Source organism: Callithrix jacchus, chromosome 13, assembly GCF_049354715.1.
Source record: "Callithrix jacchus isolate 240 chromosome 13, calJac240_pri, whole genome shotgun sequence".
In the NCBI taxonomy this organism is placed as follows: domain Eukaryota; kingdom Metazoa; phylum Chordata; class Mammalia; order Primates; family Cebidae; genus Callithrix; species Callithrix jacchus.
In genome coordinates, this window is record NC_133514.1 from 23,899,305 (window position 1) to 23,920,805 (window position 21,501).

Here is a 21,501-nt window from a genome sequence, read left to right on the forward strand (position 1 = left end):
AATAGGAGTGGTCAAAGAGGGCATCCTTGTCTAGTGCTGGATTTCAAAGGGAATGCTTCCAGTTTTTGCCCATTCAGTATGATATTGGCTGTTGGTTTGTCATAAATAGCTTTTATTACTTTGAGATGCGTTCCATCGATACCGAGTTTATTGAGGGTTTTTAGCATAAAGGGCTGTTGAATTTTGTCGAATGCCTTTTCTGCGTCAATTGAGATAATCATATGGTTTTTGTTTTTGGTTCTGTTTATGTGGTGAATTACGTTTATAGACTTGCGTATGTTGAACCAGCCTTGCATCCCCAGGATGAATCCTACTTGATCGTGATGGATAAGTTTTTTGATTTGCTGTTGCAATCGGCTTGCCAATATTTTATTGAAGATTTTTGCATCTATGTTCATCGTGGATATTGACCTGAAGTTTTCTTTTCTTGTTGGGTCTCTGCCGGGTTTTGGTATCAGGATGATAGTGGTCTCATAAAATGATTTGGGAAGGATTCCCTCTTTTTGGATTATTTAGAATAGTTTCAGAAGGAATGATACCAGCTCCTCTTTGTGTGTCTGGTAGAATTCGGCTGTGAACCCATCTGGCTCTGGGCTTTTTTTGTATGGTAGGCTCTTAATTGCTCCCTCGACTTCTGCCCTTGTTATTGGTCTATTCATAGTTTCAGCTTCCTCCTGGTTTAGGCTTGGGAGGACACAGGAGTCCAGGAATGTATCCATTTCTTCCAGGTTTACTAGTTTATGTGCACAGAGTTGTTTGTAATATTCTTTGATGATGGTTTGAATTTCTGTGGAATCTGTGGTGATTTCCCCTTTATCGTTTTTTATTGCATCTATTTGGTTGTTCTCTCTTTTCTTTTTTATCAGTCTGGCTAGTGGTCTGTCTATTTTGTTGATCTTTTCAAAAAACCAGCTCTTGTATTTATTGATTTTTTTTGAAGGGTTTTTGTGTCTCTATCTCCTTCAGTTCAGCTCTGATCTTAGTTATTTCTTGTCTTCTGCTAGGTTTTGAGTTTTTTTGATCTTGCTCCTCTAGCTCTTTCAATTTTGACGATAGGGTGTCAATTTTGGATCTCTCCATTCTCATATGGGCACTTATTGCTATATACTTTTCTCTAGAGACTGCTTTAAATGTGTCCCAGAAATTCTGGCATGTTGTGTCTTCGTTCTCATTGGTTTCGAAGAACTTCTTTATTTCTGCCTTCATTTCATTGTTTACCCAGTCAACATTCAAGAGCCAGTTGTTCAGTTTCCATGAAGCTGTGCAGTTCTGGGTTGGTTTCTGAATTCTGAGTTCTAACTTGATTGCACTATGGTCTGAGAGACTGTTTGTTATGATTTCAGTTGTTTTGCATTTGCTGAGGAGTGCTTTACTTCCAATTATGTGGTCAATTTTTAGAGTAGGTGTGATGTGGTGCTGAGAAGAATGTATATTCTGTGGATTTGGGGTGGAGAGTTCTGTAAATGTCTATCAGGTTTGCTTGTTCCAGGTCTGAGTTCAAGCCCTGGATATCCTTGTTGATTTTCTGTCTGGTTGATCTGTCTACTATTGACAGTGGAGTGTTAAAGTCTCCCACTATTATTGTGTGGGAGTCTAAGTCTCTTTGTAAGTCATTAAAAACTTGCCTTATGTATCTGGGTGCTCCTGTGTTGGGTCCATATATGTTTAGGATTGTTAGCTCTTCTTGTTGTATCAATCCTTTTACCATTATGTAATGGCCATCTTTGTCGCTTTTGATCTTTGTTGCTTTAAAGTCTATTTTATCAGAGATGAGAATTGCAACTCCAGCTTTTTTTTGCTTTCCATTTGCTTGGTAAATCTTCCTCCATCCCTTTATTTTGAGACTTTGTGTATCCTTGAATGTGAGATGGGTTTCCTGGATACAGCACACTGATGGGTTTTGGTTTTTCATCCAATTTGCCAGTCTGTGTCTTTTGATTGGTGCATTTAGCCCATTTACATTTAGGGTTAATATTGTTATGTGTGAATTTGATACTGCCATTTTGATGCTAGCTGGCTGTTTTGCCCGTTAGTTGATGTAGATTCTTCATTATGTTGATGCTCTTTAGTATTTAGTGTGTTTTTGGAATGGCTGGTACTGGTCGTTCCTTTCTATGTGTAGTGCCTCTTTCAGGAGCTCTTGTAAAGCAGGCCTGGTGGTGACAAAATCTCTGAGTACTTGCTTGTTCGCGAAGGATTTTATTTTTCCTTCACTTATGAAGCTCAGTTTGGCTGGATATGAAATTCTGTGTTGAAAGTTCTTTTCTTTAAGGATGTTGAATATTGACCCCCAAACACTTGCTTGTAGTGTTTCTGCTGAGAGATCTGCTGTGAGTCTGATGGGCTTCCCTTTGTGGGTGACCTGACCTTTCTCTCTGGCTGCCCTTAGTATTTTCTCCTTTATTTCAACCCTGGTGAATCTGACGATTATGTGCCTTGGGGTTGCTCTTCTTGCGGAATATCTTTGTGGTGTTCTCTGTATTTCCTGCATTTGAGTGTTGGCCTGCCTTGCTAGGTGGGGGAAATTTTCCTGCATAATATCCTGAAGAGTATTTTCCAGCTTGGATTCATTCTCTTCGTCACATTCTGGTACACCTATCAAACGTAGGTTAGGTCTCTTCACATAGTCCCACATTTCTTGGAGACTTTGTTCATTCCTTTTTGTGCTTTTTTCTCTAATCTTGGTTTCTCGTTTTATTTCATTGATTTGATCTTCAACTTCTGATATTCTTTCTTCTGCTTGGTCAATTTGGCTGCTGAAACTTGTGCATGCTTCGCGAAGTTCTTGTATTGTGTTTTTCAGCTCCTTTAATTCATTCATATTCCTCTCTAAGTTATCCATTCTTGTTATCATTTCCTCGAATCGTTTTTCAAGGTTCTTAGTTTCTTTGCATTGATTTAAAACATGTTCTTTTAGCTCACAAAAATTTCTCATTATCCACCTTCTGAAGTCTAATTCCATCATTTCGTCATAGTCATTCTCCGTCCAGCCTTGTTCCCTTGCTGGTGAGGAGTTTTGGTCCTTTGTAGGAGTCGAGGTGTTCTGGTTTCGGGTGTTTTCTTCCTTTTTGCGCTGGTTTCTTCCCATCTTTGTGGATTTATCCACCTGTCATCTGAGTAGTTGCTGACTTTTGGATTGGGTCTCTGAGTGGACGCCCAGATTGTTGATGATGAAGTATTTCTGTTACTTGGTTTTCCTTCTACCAGTCTAGCCCCTCCACTGTACAACTGCTGAGGTCCACTCCAGGCCCTGCTTTTCTGGGGTGCACCTATAGCGGCTGCGGAACAGTGAGGGATGCTACCAGTTTCTTTTTCTGCTATCTTTGTCCCAGAATGATGCCTGACAAATGTCAGTCTTCGGGATATAGAGGGGTCAGGGAGCTGCTTGAGGAGACACTCTGTACTTTATAAGAGCTCAAGTGCTGATCTGTGAGCTCTGTTGTTCATTCAGGGCTGTTAGGCTGCTACATTTAATTCTGCAGCAGAACTCATGAAAAAAAACCCTTTTTTTCTCAGATGCTCTGTCTCAGGGGGTTGGGGTTTTCTTTATGAGTGTCCGTTGTGCTGTCCTGCCCAGCTAGGAGGCAGTCTAGTCACTATTTGCCTGCCAAGGCTCTGCCCTGCTGGTGTGAGGTCCGCCCTGTTGCTGCAGGCTCTGCCCTGCTGCTGCGGTCTCCGCCCTGCTGCCACGGGCTATGCCCTGAAGCGGAGTCTCTCTGTTGTTGCGGGTTGCCTCGGCAATGGCAGGCTGCGTCAGCAATGGGAGTGTACCTCAGTAGGGGTGGGTTGCCTCGGTAATGGCAAATGCGCCTCCCCCACCGAGCTGCACCCTCCTGGGTTCAGCTGTGCCCGCAGTGAAACTCTCCACCTGGAGCATTTGGAATCGCTGTTTTGTTTGTCCCACTGCCCTGGCCCAAATGCCATTTCCCTGGAATTTCCTGGTCTGGCTCACTGTCCAAGTCCTGTTCAATCAGATGGATATACCAATCTGCCCTCTCAAGTCTCAGATTACCAGTTCAACAGGGTGCCCAGACCAGTGCGCTTTGTGCGGAGTGCTGTGGAGCGCTGCTGCGCTGCAGCGCTGGCCACCAGCTGCACCAGCTGCCGGCTGCACCGGCCAAAACCGCTGCGCTGGCATCCCGCGTCTCTTTTATACCTGGGAATTTCCCCATTCTGTGCGCAACAAAGATCCATCTGAAATGCGGCCCTGACTCACCCTCCGCGCATTCACCAAGAGCTTCGATCCTGGGTTGTTCTCACCGCGCCATCTTGAGTTGGTCCCCACTTTTTTTTTTTTTGAGACGGAATTTTGCTGCTGTTACCCATACTGGAGTACAATGGCATGATCTCAGATCACCGCAACCTCCACCTTCTGGGTTCAAGCAATTCTCCTGCCTCAGCCTCCCGAGTAGCTGGGACTACAGGCGTGCACCACCATGCCCAGCTAATTTTTGTATTTTTAGTAGAGACAGGGTTTCACCTTGTTGACCAGGATCGTCTCGATCTCTTGACCTCATGATCCACCCACCTCAGCCTCCTAAAGTGCTGGGATTATTGGCGTGAGCCACTGCGCCCAGCCAAAACCTACTCTTAATGCAGCAGTTTGAATGAACACACAGAATGGCAATTTTTTCCCTCTCTCATGGATATATTTTTTTCTTTGCAGCAGTACTGTGACATTGGATTGACATTGAATACTAGGATTAGAAAGTCAGTTCAAGTGTGTGTGTATCTTTATGTTTGCAGTCCTAGCTTGAACATGTGGACCTTTCTTAGGCACTGCCGTTTGCCAAAAGCATAGTAAAATTTGAGTTATTCCCCAAAAGTGGCTGGGCGTGGTGGCTCACACCTGTAATCCCAGTGCTTTGGGAGGCTATCACAGGCAGATCACCAGAGGTCAGGAGTTTGTGGCCAGCCTGGCCAATGTGGTGAAACTCCATCTCTACTAAAAATACAACAGTCAGCCACGCATGATGGTGCACGCCTATAGTCCCAGCTAGTTGAGTGAGGCTGAGGCAGGAGAATTGCCTGAAACCGGGATGTGGAGGTTCCCACTGCACTCCAGCCTGGCTGGGAAAGCAAGACTCTGTCTCAAAAAAAACAGTAATAATAGATTTGCAAAAAGTTGTAGATTTGAATGCTTTTATGGGTGTTTTTAAAGGCTTCATTTTTAAGTGTACAATTCAATAGTTTTCAGTATCTAACATTGTGTAACCATCATCATTATATAGTTTTAGAACATACTTGCAAAAGAAACATCATCCTGGTTAGCAGCCACTGCCTGTTCCCTTCCTCTCTGCCCCTTCCCAGCCCTAAGAACCACTGATCTAATTTTTGTCTCCATAGGTTTGCCTATTCTGGACATTTCATGTAAATAGTGTCGTATAATAGGTGGACTTTTGTGACTGGCTTCTTTGATTTGGTATAATATTTTCAGGTGTAATTCTGTATCCATGTTACACTGTGTGTCAATTGCATTGCTTTCTATTGCCAAAGAGTATTTTGTTGTATGCGTAACACCACATTTTGTTTTCTGCTCATCAGTTGATGGACATGTGAGTTCTACATTGTAACTATTAGGAATAGTACTTCTTTTAAGAATCATGTACATTCCTATTCAAGTTTTCATGTGGACATATGTTTTCATTCCTCTTCAGTAGATTCTAGGAGTAGAATTGCTGGGTCATGTGGTACTTAAGTCTTCTTTGGTCACCATAACAAACTACCACACACTGGATGGCTTAAGCAACAAAATTTGTTTTCTCATAGTTCTGGAGGCTGGAAAGTTCAAGATGAAGGTTCTTTTCTGGGTTTGTTACTAATGAGAGCTCTCCTACTCTTCTCAGTGTACTCTAATTTAGTAGAGAGAGGGGGTGAACTGAGGGTGGGAGAGCATTCTGGCGTCACTTCCCCTTCTTAGAAAGAAACCAGCTCTATTGGATCAGCACTCCACTCTTCTGACTGCATTTAACCTTAATCATCTCCTTAAAGGTTCTGTCTCCAACACAGTTGCATAAGGCTGATTAGGGCTTCACATATGAGTTGGGGAGGGGGTGGGGAACAGTTTAGTCCATAATATATGGCAGCTCTCTAACATTTCGAGAGACTTCTGGCAGAGTACCACTTTAGCCTTTAAGAATTGACAACTTTAGGCTGGACAAGGTGGCTCACGCCTGTAATCCCAGCACTTTGGGAGGCCGAGATGGGTGGATCACCTGAGGTCAGGAGTTCAAGACCAGCCTGGCCAACATGGTGACACCCCATCTCTATTTAAAAAATAAAATAAAATAAAATAAAAAGGACAACTTTTTTTTTCCCTTCAGTTTGGAAATGCCATATGTTTAAGATAGGAATGAAAACGAAGGAGAAACGTACGTTCTTCATTGATCCTCAGCTTATTTGCTGGGCCTTCATGGTCTGTCTAATTACTCTGCATGGAAATAATAGGGGGCCTTTCTGAGAATGAAAGGGACATGATTACTAATCATCCTGGGACAACAGACATGTTGGGACTGTTGTAAGGATATCTGGGTGTATTGTCATTCTGTCAACGAACAAGAAGAAAAAACTATTGCTAGACTTAGTTCCTTCACTCTGAAAAGTCCCTGGGAGTGGGAAAGAAGCATTTCAGTTGTGCAGTCAGGCACAGGGTTAATGAGCAATGTCTCCATTTTCCATTCTGCCCCATTCCCTCAAATCAAAAAGGTGTCTTGAAAAGGGGTAGTAGATTAGCTAATTATATCTTAATTACCCACCTCAATAGTTGTGGGTTCTAAATGTGAAAATAAAGTGATTGAAACTAATCAAGGGATGGCCTGTTAATTTTTCTAATAGTTAACTTGTGTTAAACATTTTATTTCTTCTAGGGAACGGCAAATCATTGAATATTCAGAGCATCCTAGACTAAAAAACTTTGAACTATCCTGAAAACCCTAGAAGACAGATCGTTTTTCCTACCCTCTCATTTGAAAGGAATTGAAGAAATAAAATGGCAGAGGTTTAAGGTTACTCTTCAGGATGAATGATGATAATTTAGATGATAAAACAGAAGATGAATTGCAAACCTTCTTTACCAGTGATAAAGATGGAAATACACATGGATACAATCCCAAATCACCACCTACACAAAACTCTTCAGTCAGCAGTGTGAATTGGAATTCTGTGCACCCAGATGACATGGTGGTTGATTACAAAACTGACCCTTCTGTGGTCACTGGTGAAAATATTTCTTTAAGCCCTCAGTGTATTGAAGTATTTGATCATGAAAAGTCTTCTAGTGACTTCATTAGTAAGCAGGTGTTAGATAGGCATAAAGATTCGATTTGTCAGTCTCCTGCACTTGTAGGTACAGAGAAGCCTGAATATCTGCAGAATAATTGTCAATGCTTAGAAGAAGTTCAGGGCCAGAGTGTTGAGCCGGCTTTGCCTTTTATGTGGAAGCCTAATGATGATTTGAAATGTACAGCCTACTCTGCTGCCTTGGAGCTAAACCAGACATTTGACATGACAGTGGATAGAGTTAACTGCACCTTTATATCACATCATGGCGTCGGGAAGAGTCAGTCTTTCCATACCGCTGGAAGTCTGCCACCAACTGGTGGGAGAAGTGAAAATACATCTTTATCTTATTCCTCTTGGACATCTTCCCATTCTGATAAGATGCATGCAAGAGAAACTACTTTTGATAGAGAACGCTTTGAAAGCCCTCAAGCTACACCATCAGAACCCCAAGACATGACTTACGTAGCGTTTTCTGATGTGGTGATGCAAACTGAGGTTTTTGGTCCAGATATTGGAAATCAGTGTCCATGCTCTTCAGGAAAGGTCACCAGTGAGTACACAGATGGCTCACAGCAAAGACTAGTTGGAGAAAAAGAGATACAAGCTCTAACACCAGTTTCTGATGGCATGTTAGTCCCCAGTGGGTCTGCATTACAAGAGTTCTTTTGTTTATCCAAACATGAATCCAAGAGCGAGTTGCATTCACAGAGCTCATACAGGCAAAAGGAAATGGGCCAAAATCTAAGAGAGACAGTGTCCAATTGTCTTATTGATGATGAATGCCCTGTAGTGGTGCCAGCTTTTGATAAAAGTAAAGCCCAAGTGCTGAACCCAGAGCATAAAGTCACTGAGACTGAAGACACACAAATGGCCTCCAAAGGAAAGGATTTGGGAACCCAGAATCGTACCTCAGAATTGATTCTCAGTAGCCCGCCAGGACAAAAGGTGGGTTCATCATTTGAATTGACTTGGGATGCAAACCATATGGTCATTAGCACAAACAACATGATGTGCATGTCAACACCAGTCCTAGAACCCACAGAAGTAACCTTTTCTCTTTCACCAATTGAAGCAACAGAGAAATGTAAGAAAGTGGAGAAGAGTAATCGAGGGCTTAAAACTGTGCCAGAATCGAAGGGGGCACCTGTGAACAGATGTAAACCTAGTCTAGGAAAATCAACCAAAACAAATACCCCAACAGGCTGCAAAGTTAGAAAAACTGAAATTATAAGTTATCCCAGACCAAACTTCAAGAATGTCAAAGCAAAAGTTATGTCTAGACCAGTGTTGCAATCCAAAGATGCTGCTTTATCAGAGGTCACTCCCAGACCTCAGCTGACCAGTGCCTCATCACCCTCATCAGTGTCTTCCTCCAGACAGCCAGCAACAGTCTTGCGCAGAACGCCAAGATCTGACTTGAATGCAGACAAAAAGGCAGAAATTCTAATTAACAAGACACATAAGCAGCAGTTTAATAAACTCATTACTAGCCAGGCCGTGCATGTTACAACTCATTCTAAAAATGCTTTGCACAAGGTTCCAAGAACAACATCTGCCGTGAAACCGAATCAGGAAGATGTTGACAAAGCCACTTCTTCCAGCTCGGCGTGCGAGGCCGGGTCTGTAGCTGCGTTGTTTCAGAAGATCAAAGGCATACTCCCTGTCAAAATGGAAAGTGCAGAATGTTTGGAAATGGCATATGTTCCCAACATTGACAGGATTAGCCCTGAAAAGAAGGGTGAAAAAGAAAATGGAACATCTATGGAAAAACAAGAGCTGAAACAAGAGATTATGAATGACACTTTTGAATATGGTTCTCTGTTTTTGGTAAGTAATAAATATATATATTTTGCATGCTTCTGAGAACACTGGGGAAAACTAAGATATGTTACCAATTAGTTATCTATTAGTCAATAATATTGCAGAACCAGATGGGCAGATTTACATTTAGTTGTTAATTCTTTGTTTTTTTCAGTACGTATTAGCGTGTTAGTAGGTCTCAAATATAACAAACCTGAATATGGGGAAAAAAATCCTCAATTTCAGAATTTTGTATCAAGTATCACTGTTCCTTTTATTAGTGTGCTAAAAAAAAGTTACTTTAATATTTTAGTATAGTTAGTGGTTAAATGGCTGATACAATCAGATTATATTTTCTTTTTCTGAAAAGTTGGGTTGTCAGCTTTTACATGTATTGGACCACATTTAAGAAGTGGCTTGGGAATGCTGGTAAACATGTCAACATAAAAATAACTCCTGGACTCTTGTGGAGGAGGCAGCTCTGGGAAGTACAGCCCTCTTCTGTGAGCCAGGAGTGTTCTTGATTCTGCCTCTGACTAGCTCTTGTGATTTTTGAACAAGTAATTTTTTGAGACCCAGAAATGAAAGTATTGAACTAGTGGATGTGTAAGGCCTCTTGCAGCCTTAATGTATTCATTCCTGGTACATAAAATAAAATCTCCTATATTGATGTATAGTGAAAAACCAGTATGTTTTCCATAGCACCTGTCTAAAATATTTGGGGGACCTAGAGAGTTCTATTTAAAGAATAAAGAATTCACATGCAGTGTAAAAGTGATTTTTCTTTAAACATGCATATGTTTTTGAGAATAGTGTGAAGAAACCGGTTTTCTGAGTTTTAAAAATGTTTGACAGGCCATAGCGTACTTGTCCTCGGCCCTATTTTTGGCAGTGGGGACTTAGGTGTATTTTCAGCCCCAGACAGGCTGTCCTTGGGTGCCTGTCATCTGGGCCAGGAATGGAGCTAGGTGCCAGGGGTGAAAGGCAGGTGTGACACAGACAGCTTGTCCCTTGGAGGGCTCCTGGCAAGAGGAATGAAGCACATAGAATAGCAAGTGCAGAAGGGCTGACTTAGGTGTTTTCAAGGTGCATAGGGGCCACACAGGAGGAAATTGTAAGATCCCTTAAGAAGACAAGGTTAGGAAAGACTGAAGATACTCTCGATTCTCTAAAATATCAGTTTACAGATGTTTGAGCTTTAACAACCAATGTTCTCTACTTGGAAGAATGGTACATACACCACAGTGATTTCTAAACTGACTTCATCCATTGTTTCAAAACTCAAATTTAGTGTTTAAGTTATCTTGAAGTCAAACTTAGAAAACTTACATTATTTATAATTTTAATTTTTTGCAAAATTAAATGACAACACCCTCTTAATTCTAATCAATGTTCTAAGTTTGGTGTTTATAGATACACATAGAAGCAAGATGTTTATTTCTCTTTTTTTATGGGAGATGTTTTTGTGTGTCAGTCCCCAACTACCAAAAACACTATCATAAAGTTTTTTTTAATGTAATTTGTTTTGAATTTAAATTGGTTGTGTAATTTTGAAACTAAAAATTTTCCTGATTTGTTTATTTAGTCTTAGGATTATGTTTCCCATGTGCAGCATGAAAGGCTGTTTTTTAGGCTCACGACGTGGTATTGAAGAAAGGTGATAGAATCATCAGGTTGAAATGGATCCCAGTACATCTTGGAGAAGAAGCAGTTTTCACCTTAGGAATCTGGCAGTTAGGGTTCTTTAATTAGAGATGAAATACTTTGTAAGTCTTGAAAGATTGTCCTGTATCCTCAACGCTGTCACTTTTGCTTATCAGCTGGTTATAAAGGACTTACTCTTTTTTCATGATCATGTCTGAAGCACAGTGCTCTCTAATTTGGCTAGTTCACGTCTTTCACATTTCCATGTCTCTGAGCAGGAGGACAGGAAAGTGGGCAGATGCTCATAGGCCACTGGCTTTGCACTTACTGTAGAGAGCTGAATGAATTCGCGGAGTGTTTTCCTAAAACATCAATACCTGTTGGTCACTTCAGTGGCACTCAAAGGCTCTAACTACCCTGAATTGATGAAGAGACCATCCTGGAGGGATGTTAATGTTCTTTTTCTTTGAGATGGAGTCTTGCTCTGTCACCCAGGCTGGAGTGCAGTGGTACAAACTTGGCTCACTGCAACCTTCGCCTCCCGGGTTAAAGCAGTTCTTCCACCTCAGCCTCCCATGTAGTTGGGACTACAGGTGCATATGCCTGGCCAATTTTTTGTATTTTTAGTAGAGATGGGGTTTCACCATGTTGGCCATGCTGGTCTCAAACTTTTGACCTCAAGTGATCTGCCCGCATCTGCCTCCCAAAGTGCTGAGATTACAGGCACGAGCCTACTGCACCCGGTGGATGTTAATTTTCACTGTTAGCTTTGTCCTACCTTAAGCCTTGAGTTTACTGATTCCTTAGGCTGCCTGCAACCTCACAGCTCTTTGGTGATCAGGGTTCATCTGAATCTTTAGAAAAGTTCTTATTTGGAAGAAGGAACTTGATTTTAATTTGAACAGGGCGTGGCTTCTCGAGACAGAGGTTGTATTTATTCATGATAGTGGGTGAGATAAAGGGAATGGAGACTTACCTAAAAGGAAAGGAATTATTTATCCACTGCTTGCCCTGGCCCAGGTATTTTGCTCAGGTGTTCTAGGTATATTATGCCATTTAATGGGCCCTGTAATGCTCAGGTGCTTTACATACATTGTTCTTTACTCTTCCCAATAACAATAGGGCAGTTGTTGTCTACATTTTAATACTTCAGAGAGGTCACTTCAAACTCACACAGCTGCTAAGTAGTAAAATTGGGATTCAAACTCAGGGCCCTCACCTGAATCCTGGCCTTTTCTGCTCCATACACCATAGGGTTTCAAAATGTTTGGAATGTTGACTCTGAAAGGCAAAAGTAAGTGATTTGCTGAAGATTCACTTTTGTAAACATGAGAAGTTTGCATTACCTTTTGAAAGAAGGTTTTCTCTGGGAGATTAACTTTTGGGTTACTTTTTTATAGAAGATTTTTCTCTGGGAGATGAATTTAGGCAGCTTTAATCTAACCGAGCCAGAGACAGAAGATCTTTGTTAGTTTGCATACAGTCACCTTGCTTTTCTTGGCCAATTCTGTGGTGTTCTCAGTGCCAAAACATGAGCTCCAGCTGTGCTGATGGGTTATTGGCCTACTAAGTTATTGCTGAATTCACCTAATGTGTGAATTCAACTGTCATCAGTGTCAGGCTTTATGTATCTCTACAGGAAATTAACACTTGTGATTTTTTTAAACAAAGGAAAAGGGTAATGGTGGGGAACATGCTACTTTACAAACATGGATTTTGGAGTAGTTTCAAATTGTAGCTCCATCATTCACTGTGCAAAGTGACCTCAGGGAGGTTACTAAGTCTCTGTTGGGCTCAGTTCTTTGTATCAAAAAGAAGAGTCGAACTCTGTAATATATTTGAAGAGATTTATTCTCAGCTGGTTCATGACACAGCCCTCAGGAGGTCTTGAGAACATGTGCTTAAGGTGGTTAGGCTACAGCTTGGTTTTATACATTTCAGGGAGACATAAGGCATCAGTACATGTGAGTTATACATTAGTTCTGTCTAAAAAGGCAAGACAACTGGAGGTGGGGGCAGCTTTCAGGTCACAGGCAGATGTGAAGATTTTTTTTTCTTTTCTTTATTTTTTGACACGGAGTCTTTCTCTGTTGCCCAGGCTGTAGTGTGGTGGTGTGATCTCTGATCTCACTGCAGCCTCTGCCTCCTGAGTACAAGCAATTCTCCTGCCTCAGCCTTTTAAGTAGCTGGGATTACCTGCATGCACCACCACACCCAGCTTTGTTGTTGTTGTTGTTTTTCCCTATTTTTAGTAGACACAGGGTTTCTTCATGTTGGGCAGGCTGGTCTTGAACTTCTGGCCTCATGTGATCTGCCCACCTTGGCCTCCCAAAGTGCTGGGATTATAGGCTTCAGCCACTGCAACCCAGCCTAAAGATTTTCTGATTGGCAGTTGGTTAAAAGAGTTATCTAAAGACCTGGAATCAATAAAAAGGGAATTCATAGTAAATGTTTCTTATCAGTCTTAAAGAGTCTGTTCTATTAGTTTTAAGGTCTGCTTGATGTTAATGCTGGTCAGCTGTGCCTGAATTCCAACAGGGAGGAAATTATCATGTCTGACTCCCGCTTCCATTCTTGGCCTGAACTAGTTTTTCAGGTTAACCTTGGAATGCCCTTGCTCGAGAGAAGGGGTCCATTCAGATGGTTGTGGGGGTTAGAATTTTAGTCTTGGTTTACATTAATGTAAAGGGAGAATGCACAATATCGTTTGATGTTGGAATGTACACTGTGAGTAAGGCTTGTGTTCCCATTTCATTTCTTCCATGTAGAATAGGAACATTTATTGGGTACCTAGTGTGTATTATATATATGGTGATGATTATTAGGATACAGGGGAAAAAAGAGACTTTGTACAAATGTAGTGCCTACTGCAGAGGGTAATACTGATGCAGGAGTTTTTCTCTACCCCTTTGTCGAACTTGGAATGGGGCGCCCCATTTATTCAGCCCACCATGCTCAACCTCTTGCTGGTGGGAGTGTGTGGGCAAGCGAGTATGGGATCCAGCCAGCCACTTTGGACGTTGGCAGGAGCAGGCTCTGTGTGGGCCCCACAGCAGTGCCCAGGTGGGGGTGTCTTTACCCCAGAAGCCCAAGAGTGCATGTCACAGTGCTGTCTTAGCTCAGCCATCCATGGACAGCGGTGTCTCATCAGCTCAATGGGCCCCTTGCCTCATTGTGTGGGGCAGCTGCCTTCAGCCCAAGAGGGCAAAGGGCCAGTGTGACAAGCTTTTTTGGGTATCCACTCTCAGTGGGTCCCAAGCTCTTGTCCAGTGTCCAGAAAGAATTGGGTCACATGGACAATTGAAGGATAGTGGAGGTGGATAATTTTATTTAGTGTTGGAAGTGGCTCTTGGCAGAGAGGCAAGCTGGAGAGGAGATGGGACGGCCAGATGATCTTCCCTGAAATCCAGCCATCTCCAGCTGGCTGTTCCCCGAAGTTAAGCCATCTCTCCTCTGAAGTCCAGCTGTCCCTCTGTCATCCAAGTACTAACCAGGCCTGACCCTGCTTAGCTTCCAGGATCAGATGAGATCAGGTGTGTTCATGTTCCAGGTGATATGGCAGTAGATCCAGGCATCCTCTCAGTTCTCCAGTTGATATGGTTTGGCTGTGTACCCAACCAAATCTCATCTTAAACTCCCACATGTTGTGGGAAGGACCCAGTGAGAGGGTCCCATGCTGTTCTCATAATAGTAAGTCTCACGAGATACGATAGTTATTATAAGGGGGAGTTTTCCTGTGCAAGCTCTCTTTGCCTGCTGCCATCCATGTAAGATGTGACTTGCTCCTCCTTGCCTTTCACCATGATTGTGAGGCTTCCCCAGCCATGTGGAACTGTAAGTCCAGTCAAACCTCTTATTTTTGTAAATTGCCTACTCTTGGCTATGTCTTTATCAGCAACATGAAAATGGACTAATACCCCAGTCAAACCTCTTCTCTACCCACTGAGTCTGGGGTCTTTATAGGCATGAGATGTTGGGGCAGGACAGGCAGTAGGTAGTTTTGGAAAAGGCAACAATCAATTGGTAAAAAGACATTATTCAGAAAGAACTATTCAGGAGAGAGCAGGCAAACAGGGACAGAAGTTCTCACTTTGGGCTGTGCGTTTCAGGGTGTTTGGCTTGAAGGTGGGGTTTTGTTGGGGACCTGCCCTTGTCTGCTTAGGATTTCTCTGCATTCTGCCTCTATCAGTATGAGAAAGTAAACCAGCAAGGGTATGTTGATTGCTAAGTTGGGAGTGTGAGTAGACTGCTGTGCTGCAGGAGAAGGAATGAGGTGTGGTGATGGGCAGAGTTGTCAAGGAAGGCTTATAGGGGAGAGCACATGTTGTCACTAGCTGGAACTTGATGGGCAAATATTCTGGGTAGAGGAATACTACGTACAAAGATGAAGAAATACGAGAAGATTTTCTCATTTAGGGGACTCTAGGTGGTAGGTGTGATGGGAACTGGGACTGTAGAACCCTGAGCAGTAGGAAATGAGGTGAAGAGGATGGCAGGGGCTTCCATATGCAAAAGGATTACTGGGCCTTGTGAAGAAGAGATGTTATCGGGAAGATAGATGGAAGGTGTCTAAGCCTATTTGAGTTTGAGAAAGATTGCTTTAGCAGGCAAATGAAAAGTGACTTGAAAGCTGGTGAGACCAGAAAGATCCTGAGGACATGATTTCAGTAATCTTGGTGAGAAATGACAGCAGATGGAAAAGCAGGGTGTAAGAGGTAGGAAAGAAAGCACTCAGAAATAGTTTTCATTGTTGAAGTTGGGTGCCTGGGTATGTTGTGGTAAATACAGGAAGAGATAAGTTTTCAGATAGATGGGAAAGTAAGTTTAATTTTAGAAAATGCTTCATGTTCTTCTGTAAAATGGTATACAATAAACCTACCAACTTCGCAGGATTATATGAGGGTTAAGTGAGTCGATACATAAACTTAGTATTTAGAATAATAATCTATTAAGGGCTCTATGTATATTCCTATAAGGACTATATGTTAGTAAGTTGAGTGATATGGTTTGGCTTTATCCCCACACAAATCTCATCTTGAATTGTAGCTCCCATAACTCCCACATACTGTGAGAGGGACCTGGTGGGAGATAATAGAATCATAGGGGCAGTTTCTCCTGTATTGTTTTCATGATAGTGCATCTTGATATCTCATGGTTTTATGAGGGGAAACCCCTTTCACTTGGCTTTCATCCTCTTTCGTCTGCTGCCATGTAAGGTGCACCTTTCACCTTCCACCATGATTGTGAAGCCGCCTCCCCAGCCACGTGGAACTGTGAGTCCATTAAACGACTTTTTTTTTTTTTTTTTTAAATAAATTACCCAGTCTCAGGTGTGTCTTTATCAGCAATGTGAAAATGAACTAATACATAGAGGTACTTGAAGGATGCTGAGAGGGGAGATGTAGAAAGAGGTGAGGTGTATGGGAAACTCAGGAGAGAGTATTGGTTGGGCATGTGGATTTGGATGCACCAGTGTACAAGTGGCAATTAAAACAGCCAAGATCATGTAGGAGGAGCATGTGATGAGGAGGAGGAGCACCATGGTGAGGAAAGAGAACAGGACCAAGGCTAGGTCTTCCTGAATACTAGCTGTAATAGTCTGTTCTCACATTGCTATATAAAGAACTATCTGAGACCGGGTAATTTGTAAAGAAAATTGACTGACAGTTCCTCAGGCTGTACAGGAAGCATGGCTTTAGAGGCTTCTGGAAACTTATAGTCCAGGCCCAAAGGCAAAGGGGGAAGCAGACGCATCTTGCATTACTGGAGGAGGAAGAGAGCGAGGGTGGAGGCTCCACTCACTTCTAAACAACCAGATCTTCTAAGAACTCTATCCTGAGAACAGCAATGGGGAGTCTGCTTCCATGATGCAGTCACCTCCCCCCAGACCTCTCCTCCAACACTGGGGATTATAATTCTATATGAGATTTGGGTGGGACACCGATGCAAATTATATTATTAGCCTCCAAAGGTACGGAAGAATAGGACCCAGAAAAGGAATGACCCAAAAGGTAGAAGGAAAACCAGGAAAGAGTTTTGTCAGGAAACCAGAGGATGCAGTTGTTAGATTGGATGCCATAGAGAGACGGCTCCCCCTGACCCTGCTCCCAGGGAAAGGATTGAAAACTATAGTTGAATTTAACTTGTGGCACTGGTGATCTTGAGAACACTCTCACTATTGGGTACAAAGGCAGAATATGGTGATTTAAAGAGTAAACTGTGAAGTGTTTTAATTGCTTCATAGTAAAAATGAAAATTGAATATAGTCAGTTCTCTGTATTTATGGGTTTCACATCTGTGGATTAAGCCAACCTTGGGTTAAAAATATTCAGAGGAAAACTTCGGTGATATTTCCAAAAGCAAAACTTGAACTTACTACATGCTGAATACTATGTCGAATCCACTTGAAACAAGGATGTAGATGTCATAAGTAACGTGGAGATGATTTACAGTATCTGGGAGGGTATGCGTAGGTTATATGCAAACCCTATATCATTTCATGTAAGAGACTCGAGTGTCCATGGATTTTGATATCTGCCAGGGTCCTAGAATCAATCATTTTTGATATGAAAGGACAACTGTGTATGTCCACTTAGAAATTGTTTCTTTCACATAGCTAATACCACATGGGAGTGGTATGGAAAAGGTATCATCTGGATTAAAATTTTGTTAATGAAAAAGCCAAACTCTAAAATGTTTGTAGAGACTTATTCTGAGCCAAATATGAGGACCATGGCCTATGACAGAGCTTCAAGAGGTCCTAGAACATGTGCCCAGGTGGTTGGGTTACAGCTTGATATTGTATGTTTTAGGGATACAAAAGCCATCAGTCAGTACATTTAAGATATACATTGGTTTGGTCTGGAAAGATGAGATGTCTTGAAGCAGGGACTTACACATTGTAGGTGGATTCAAAGATTTACTGATTGGCAGTTGGTTGAAAGAATTAAGTTATTATTTAAAGATCTGAAATCAATAGAAAGAAGTGTGTCGGTTAAGATGAGGGGCTGTGGAGACCAAGGTTCTTATTGTGTAGATGAAATCTCATAGGTGGCCATCTTTAGAGGCAGTAGATGGCAGATATTCCCTATTTAGACTTTTAAAAGGTGCTGGACTCTCAGCTCATTGCTTTGGGACCAGAAAAAGATCTGGGAAGGGAAAAAGATTCTCTATGGAATGTGAATTTGTTCCCCACAACAGACAGCTTTGCAAGGCCATTTCAAAGTATATTCAAGAGAAATATTTTGGGGTAAAAATACTTCAGTTTCCTTCAGGGCTTGCTACCTGTCATGTGAGGCTGTACTAGAGTCAGATTGGAATTTGGTGTCTTTTTGCTGTGAAGAGTCTGTTTTATCTGACTTAATGTTTTAATGTTAATGCTGGTCAGTTGTGCTTGAATTCTAAAGAAAGGAGAGTATAATGTGGCATGTCTGACCCTCCTTCCCACTGTGGCCTGAACTAGTTTTTTAGGTTTCTTTGGAATTCCCTTAGCCTAGAGGGAGGGGTCCATTCCATCAATTGGGGCGCTTAGAATTTTATTTTTGGTTTACAGTCTTAACTGTTATTTTCACAGGGCTCTGCTTCAAAAACGACAACCACCTCAGGTAGGAATATATCCAAGCCTGACTCCTGCAGTGTGAGGAAAATAGCTGCTCCAAAAGGCAAAGTGGGGCCCCCGGTGTCCTGTTTGAGGCGGAACAGCGACAGTAGAAATCACAGTGCTGATCGAGCCTTATCTCCTCAGAGGATCAGGCGTGTGTCCAGTTCTGGTAAGAATAAATAGTTCAACAGTTAGGAATTATTTGAATGTAAAATTTGACAGTCGTGATTATAGGACTAACGCATTCTGTCATTTAGCCTTCTGGGGACCAGCATCCTGAGCAGAGAAGGTAGGAAAAGATGACATCATATCCCTTATCTCTGAGCAAGGCAAAGGCTAGTTGAGGAGAGAGATACAGGTGCGTAAACCATCTTATAAGCTATTCAGAAGGATGTGTACATAAATAGACAACCGAGGGGCTGTTGTAAATATGAATTATTTCGTTAATTTTTTTCAAATGGTTAAGTGCTTAACAATACTGAAGTGTTGAACAGTAGGTCCACAGTGTGCCCTCAATACATGTGAATAGATTAATTTTTTAAAAATGTTACTTAGAGATATATTATAAATTTAGGAGGGATATGAGCATCACTAAAAAGTTGAATTTTTAAAATATGAACTTTTATTTATCTTGGCTGGTATCTTAGAAGTTGTGGTTTTAAGGTCCTGTTAGGCCAGTGAAATTTGAGAGCCTCAAGAGTAGCTATTAAGTATCATACTAAATTTGGCCGATGTACAGATTTCTTTGTGTTACAAAGAAATGGAATTGGAAAAGTCAGCCCTGTGTCACGGAGTAGAATGAAAAGCCTGCTCGCCATTCCAATGACTGAGGAAACTTGCAGAGAACACACCTTATTTCTGCAGGTACAACCCCGAGCAAATTCAAGTCATGTCAAATCAATTTAGGAGTAAGTTCCCATACAACAATAGTGAGTGATGTGTCCACACTTGTGAGAATGTTTTATGGAAACTAATGAAAGCAAGCAAATCCCAGAAGATCTCTTTAGCTGTCTACAATTTAGTATTTTTAGGTTTTATTTTTCAACCCTATCATGAAGCCTCAAGTGTGAGGAGCCTATACTGCACAGAAATGTTTTAAGTGCTGTTTGTTTAGATTCAGGCCTAGCATCAAGGTTAAGGTCACTTGACCACAGAGGTAAGCCTGGAAGAGGAGAGATTGGCAGCACATTTCCATCTCCGTCCCCAGAGGAATGAGGTGGAAAGAGGAATTCATTAGCTTGGAGTGTTCATCATTTGGGAGGAAAAACAGAAGTCAAAAGACATTGGGAGAAACACTGGTGGATATTGCCACACCTGGGGAGTCAAGGCATGAGTGAGATGAAAGCTCTGGTCCTGGCTGGGCATGGTGGTTTATGCCTGAAATCCCAGTGCTCTGGGAGGCTGAGGTGGGAGGACGACTTGAGGCCAGAAGTTCAAGACCAGCCTGGGCAATATAGCAAGACACTGTCTCTGTGAAAAAAAAAAAAATTAGCTGGGCATGATGGTATGCACCTGTAGTCCCAGGTATTCAGGAGGCTGAGGCAGGAGGATCACTTGAGCCCAGATGTTCAAGGCTGCAGTGAGCTATGATCATGCCACTGTACTCCAGCCTGGGCAGCAGGGCAAAACCCTGTCCTTTGGTGGAGAAGAAAAAGCTCTGTTCCTGACTATCATTGCCCAGCAAGGCTCATGGTCTTTGCCAGAGAATGAGTAGCTCCCTTCTTCCTCTGTGAGGACCACCCATAGCTTGGTGCATTGAGTGTGGCCCCTGGCCCCCGCCTGTAGTTAGGAGCCCTGTGTTTTGGTTCCACTCTGGCCCCAGTATGCTGCCTGAGCAAGTCTTTTACTCTCCCTGGGTTTCAGCCTTCACATCTGGAAAGTGTTAAGTGTCTGAGAATCTAAGACCCTGTCAGCTTTTACAGCCCTCATCTTTCTAGGCACAATTTGGAGCTCACCTAATTTTCTGAGTAACTGCTGCTACTCGTGTGATTCTCTGAATTTCGTGGTGCTTAAATCCCAGAAAACCTAAGTGCACATACTTTAAAGAAATTAGGCCAATACCCAGGATACATGGAAAAAGATAGAATCATTTTATATAGGTGATCAGTCCCACCCAGCGGAGAAGCAGTTGCTAAGTCCTTTTACTCTCTGTAATGTCATGTCTTAGAGAAAAGTGGATTTGTGTAGTCTTAGTGAAGAGACAGGGCATGTTTTTGAGCTTTTATCTTCCTCTGTCTATGAGCTTGATAACTGAGTTATGCATCCAGATTTTTCAGTCTGAATTAAAAACAAAATTGCATTTTACTGGGTGGTTTTCTGTATATGAATGGAAAAAAAGTTAATATAACCAGAAACGTTCTGGATTTGGATTTGAATTTGAGTTTTGTATTTGACTGGTTAGAAGACTTTTATGGAATGCTTGGGTTTCTCTAGGTCAGTATGTGGAAGCCCCAGCCTGCAATGTGATTGTATTTGGAGACAGGGCTGGTGAGCAGGTGATGGAGGTTAGATGGGGTCATAAGGATGGGATCCTAATCCAGTAGGGGTTGTGCACTTAGACAAAGAGGAAGAGGCAGCCGGACACAGTGGCTCACACCTGTAATCCCAGCACTTTGGGAGGCCGAGGCGGGTGGATCAGGAGGTCAGGAGTTCGAGACCAACCTGACCAACATGGTGAAATTCCGTCTCTACTAAAAATGCAAAAAAATTAGTTGGGCATGATGGCATGTGCCTGTATCCCAGTTATTCAGGAGGTTGAGGCAGGGGAATTGCTTGAACCAGGGAGGTGGAGGTTGCAGTGAGCCGAAATAGCACCACTGCACTCACTCCAGCTTGGGGGAGAGAACGAGACACCAGCTCAAAAAAAAAAAGGAAGAGATACTGGAACTGTCCTCACCATGTGAGGTACAATGAGAAGGTGGCCATCTGGATGCCAGGAAGAGGGCCCTCTCTGGGAAGCAGATCAGCTGGCACCTCTATCTTGGACATCTCAGCCTGCAGAACTATGAGAAAACAAATTTCTGTTGTTTGAGCTCCCCCCCCCGACCCCACCACATCTGGTATTATTACTATTATGGCAGCCTGAGCAGACTGAGAAGATGAACTTGTTTCTACCATGTTACATTTTGCAAAAAAATTAGTAGCAACTAATTTGTTGTGATGCTGTCAATAAATTG

The 21,501-nt window shown here is 42.3% G+C and overlaps 1 protein-coding gene across 10 annotated transcripts in view; it reads left to right on the forward strand.

Annotated features, from left to right (window-relative positions):
* The window catches only part of MTUS1 (microtubule associated scaffold protein 1), a 195,091-nt gene that overhangs the window by 77,556 nt on the left and 96,034 nt on the right, over positions 1-21,501 (forward strand). For all 10 annotated transcript variants that reach the window (XM_017963732.4, XM_078347416.1, XM_035270184.3 and 7 more), the window contains 2 exons: positions 6,867-9,108; positions 18,299-18,494. In XM_017963732.4, coding sequence (XP_017819221.4) covers positions 7,018-9,108; positions 18,299-18,494 — 2,287 coding nt within the window. In that variant the 5' untranslated portion in view covers positions 6,867-7,017. The remainder of the gene's footprint in view (positions 1-6,866; positions 9,109-18,298; positions 18,495-21,501) is intronic.